The sequence below is a fragment of the Halyomorpha halys genome, unplaced genomic scaffold (assembly GCF_000696795.3).
Source record: "Halyomorpha halys isolate HHAL.00 unplaced genomic scaffold, Hhal_1.1 Scaffold100.1, whole genome shotgun sequence".
NCBI classification, from domain to species: Eukaryota; Metazoa; Arthropoda; class Insecta; order Hemiptera; family Pentatomidae; genus Halyomorpha; species Halyomorpha halys.
This window is the reverse complement of record NW_027112088.1, coordinates 898043-903139: the sequence shown is the minus strand read 5'-3', so window position 1 is coordinate 903139 and position 5097 is coordinate 898043. Positions and strand designations below refer to the sequence as shown.

The 5097-nt window shown below is 30.6% G+C and overlaps 1 protein-coding gene across 2 annotated transcripts in view; it reads right to left on the bottom strand.

Moving 5' to 3' along the window:
- Window positions 1–5097, bottom strand: part of beta-PheRS (phenylalanine--tRNA ligase beta subunit) — a 15035-nt gene that overhangs the window by 1089 nt on the left and 8849 nt on the right. For both annotated transcript variants that reach the window (XM_014415444.2, XM_014415445.2), the window contains 2 exons: window positions 3857–3937; window positions 868–1078 (listed from right to left, as the gene is read on the bottom strand). In XM_014415444.2, the coding sequence (XP_014270930.1) occupies window positions 868–1078; window positions 3857–3937 (292 nt within the window). The remainder of the gene's footprint in view (window positions 1–867; window positions 1079–3856; window positions 3938–5097) is intronic.

Genomic DNA, 5097 nt, shown 5'->3' with positions numbered 1-5097 from the left:
ATATATACATACAGTTTAAAGCAGTGGTCCCTAACAGGTAGGCCGTGAGAATCTTGAGAATGGGCATGATAAGGGTTCGGAGGCACATATTTTATGAGGAATTATTAAAACTGTTTCATTTGCTATCTCAACTGATGTTTTAGTGTTAGCTTAAAAGTTTGAACTGCTAAACACATCGTTAAAGTAGCTCAGAATACACTTTTAAGCAACCTAATTATTGAATAGTTTCCAGAGGGAATTACCCTTCATCCCAAGTCAGAAGTAGGGGTAGGCCGCGGTTGATCCAATGTCTGGCTTAGTGGGCCGCAGACTAATATGAGTTGGGAACCATGAGTCAAAAGAGTAAAGTAGTTAAATAAGAATTAAAACATATAACATATAAAAAGATCATACAATGAACTAAGAAATGATAAGACATTCCATTTAGCTCTGATGAAGCCCTGCAAAGAGGGGCGAAACATTGGTTAATAACAAATAGTTTTTTCTGTATACATCTTTTGATGGCCACCCAAACCATCTTACGAGAATCAAATAAAATCTGTGTTAAGTATTCGTTCCCACAGTCATAGATGGTGGAAGGATGGATTTTATTAGTATTTGAGTTTTGGATTCTAATTAACACGAAAAGTAAAATCTCAAGTTTTGAGGAGGGTTTAATTTTTTGTTCTTCCTTGAGGTTCATTGCTGAAAATAATAAATCACAAAAAAATGCAAAAAATTCTAATTTTCAGGCTTTAGCTTTAGTAAATCCACAACCAATATATTAAAAAATGATAATAGAATAATTAAAAAACATTAATTTCTTACAGTGATATTTAATGCAAATGGATTAAATTTTGTGCATAAATACTCTACAGACAAACTTACCTTCACTGGGATCAAGAAGAACAACATCAGAAATTTCAAAGAGCTTAATAGGTAACGGAGCACCCTTATTATATGATACTGACTTCAGTAGCCCAGGAAGAAGTGTTGTTCTAACAACTTGGAAATCCAATGTTTTTGGATTGTCCACTATCACAACAGATGATTCATCAAAAGGCTGCCTTAGTTTTGATGAAATATCTTCCCTGGAACACTGCAGTAGAGATGAAGTTATATAAACCAAAAATTGTGATTGTCAATAAGATAAAATTTGCTAAACTTGAATTTATACACTCGTGTTATTCAGAACATCTGTTCACATTACTTATAACATTTAGCATAGGTACAGACAGTATTGTATGAGTGGGTGAGAGATCAAGGGTGATATTTTTAACTAACTTTACACTTCAGAATTGACCAAAATGTGAAATTATCAGGAACTAACTTATAATTATTGATAATTTACAATTTTGATAGTAAAATAGGTCGACAACCAAAATTTGATTTCACAATTTTGACTGATCTTTAAAATTTTTGATGGGCTGAAACCACCCAAAATGAATTCAGTTTTTTTTCCCCATCACATACAGATTTTTCAGAAAATGATGATTTATTATAGTAATTTTCGAGCACAAAAGTCAAAGAAATCGTTCATTACATCTCAAGTACATAACCGGACAATATATTCCAATAATATGCCTAATGCAACTAATTGGACCATTTTAAGTCAATTTGAATCCGGGAAATAAAACAATATATTTTTAATTGTTTGAATACGTACTAAGTGACTTTTTACCTTCAAATCTAGCAAATCTAGAATTTATTACTATCATCAGGAGCACCGTGGCACTGCGGTAAGGCGCGATGCTACTAACTCCAAGGATCTGGGTTCAAATCTGGCAGAGCAGAAAATTTTTTTCTGGTAAACTGTAGCCATAAGTCATCCCTGTTGGTTCTGGAGACCTCCTGAGGTCCACCCAGTCTCATAAATTGGGTACCCTTAATTCGGTAAATATCTAGCAGTCGAGTGTGATTCTGACCAAATTATCTCCTTGCACAACCGTTGGTCTAGTAACAGTACTTTCTTTCAAAGTACTGGACTCCTAACAATTCATGGGTTGTAGCGGTACAGATTTAATTTAATTTAATTGTTATCACCAGAAAGAGAAAAAGCTCCTCTTTCCAAAGGTACCAAAATATACATAAATGTTTCAAGTTTCAAATTAACTTTTTCTAGAAAAAGAGAAATATTTAAATTTTTTATTTTTATTAAAGATTAGTATAAATGTTTTTTTAGTTTGCAGAATCCGAAAATGAAGCTAATTTTTTGTTTGAAAATGTTTTAACCTACTTTATTATTTTTTGTTTCATTTTATATAAATTTTTTTGTAAATTTTATTTCCATTGATTTTTGCATTATTTCCTTTTATTTATGGAAAATTAATTAAAAAATGTATCAAAAGAGCTCAATATCACTAATTTACAAATAAATTTTTTTTTTTAGATGTTATGAAATAATTTCAGTTGCCGTCAAGTTTACACATTTTCCTAACTTAAAGCATTTATTAGTCCTGTGTACTTTGACTAAGTTCAAATGTTTTGGTATCTTTGGAAAAAGGACCTTTCCCTCTTTCTGGTGATAACAATAAATTTTAAGATAATACAAAGTCATTTAGGACATATTTAAACAATTAAAAATACATTCTTTTATATACCAAATTCAAATTAACTTAGCATGGTTCGATTAGTTGTATTTAGTATATTATACAGTACTTTGGATACTAAAAAAATTTAAGTTAACTAAGTAAAAATTTAACCGACTGAGTACCTTAGGTGTTATGAAAGATTTTCTTCAGTAATAAAAAATTAGTATTGCATATCACCAGCTTGGTAAAATCTGTATGAGATTAAAGAACGAATTTGTTTTCAGCTTCAGCACACCAAAAAACATTAAGTTTAGCCAAAATTATCATAACAAATTTCAACAAGTTCCATTTTTGAGATCTGGGTAATGAAGCCTAAATTTGATTCAGACACAGATAGATAGCAAATAAATATTTATTCACAAAATTTTTATTAGTTCTCTTAGGCTTTTCATCTCCAAATATAAAGCTGTTAGAAAGAATGTTTAAGAGATATAATTCAAGATTCATATTATATAGAAATTATATGATGAAATTTAAGTCCTGCACATGACTAGAAAGACTTAGGAGGTCCAATGGTTTCAAGAGTAAAGCAAAAGGCTGACCATTGTTTTGGGATCATACTTGGCAATGATCTTCCTACCATATGATGTTTGAATACTTGGATTTAAGGACACTAGAAAATTGGTCTGAATTCAACATTTAGCACTTATACTCCACCCAGGACAGACTATCAACTAAACCTCCAGGCTGTTATCCTAAGCAATCCTATTTCTAATCCTGACTAGGATTCATAGGAGAAGACTATAACTCTTTACATCCAATCAGTGAGAGTGCCTCTAGTAGGTTAACAGGCATTACTTGCATAGAAAGATTAGACCACCAGACATGCTTTGTCTTGAAATGATTCTTCATGAAAGTCAGTTACTCACCCAAGTATATTTAAAAACAAACATTACACATAAACTAAAGATATATATTTTTTCAACATGGGACTCCATCTTCTGATTAATATTTTTAAAAATTAATACACTACAGTAATTTTTTTTTAAATAATGAGTATGTTAAAACAGTATCTATTACAGGATATTCAAGCTAAAAGTAAAATGATATAAAGTGATCACTATGATTTTTTAAACCAAGGAAGTAAATCTCCTATTTCTCACTGTGGCTGAAATAAGTTGATAATATGAGGGTAATCAAGCTCTATGTGGAGCATATAAGGTGTTGAATTAACAACTCACAAACAAAAGCAACAATTAAATTTCTTTAGTTATGTAAACTAAAATAAAATAATTATAAGAAAAATTTGCAATATTACAGGAGATTTAATCTAAAAGTCCACTTACCAAACTGAATGTGAGAACTTCAGTAAATCCTGACTGAGCAATCTGATGCCTCAAATCATTTGTTAATTTATTCAAAGGTTGCTAGAAAGAAATATTTCACCGTATTAGTGGATCAAATAAATTTACAGTTTATTCTATGAGATATTTTCTAAAATTCACGAATCACAAATATAATATTAAAATATCACATCAAAAACAAATACAAATGCTGCTCTTGCATTCAAAATTGATCCCAGGCATGAGACAAAAGATTGTTACAGTAGTATTTGCCCAGAATTATTGTATGATAGTGACATATACTTCAAATTATCTATGAAAATAGATTAAGATGTTTTTGAGGTTGTTTAGTACTTAAATATGGTAAAAATAAACAAAACAATTAAGTAAAACACTATTTCTCGTTGAGCTGAGGACAGTCAGATGAACGAGAAATAATAAAATCATTATTTTATCACTTTACTTGACATTGAAAATAATACCAATAGAAAAGGCAAATTCTAAATTTGGTAGGATGAAAAGAGAGGCAACCAGAACTGACAATTATAGGATTTTCCTACCAATATTTCCTTCCCACTCACATATAGAATGTGAACAGAGAATTTTTAAGCCAAATATTTGGTACAGCATTTTCCCTCCTCCCGTACCACATTTCTGTTTTAGTTAATTTATGATCACTGATATTTATTCTAAAAGATAATTAAAAACTGTTAGCCATCAATTAATTTGTTAAAAGTGATAATGTTATCAACTGTTCAAGCTCTAGTCACATCGGGCGACAGCAAAATTAATTAGAAATGGAGAGTATGATGCAAGATTAAAAATAGAAAGAGTACAAATTTATGAATTTGGACTCAAAGAAAATATTTATACCTTTTAGGGAAACAAAAAAAAAAAGAATCCCTTTATACCAATGCTATGTAATGAGGCACTGATAAAGGACACAAAAATACATCTTTTCTGTATATTATATCATATATATCTCCAAACAACAAACAAACATATATGATTATTATTTATACAATTAACACCTCAAAAGAAATTAATTAGTTGGCGAAACCTTGATTCCTTAACCATAGAAAACATTGGGCCTTACCTTGACGAACTTTCCCGTTCCTTAGAACCCATCTATTCACTTTTATCCATTGATGACATGGTCGAATGCTTATCCTCAAATCTCCTTAAGTTCCTAAACCAACACGCTCCTCTTAAAACCCGTACCTTCAAACGCTCTCCGGCTCCCT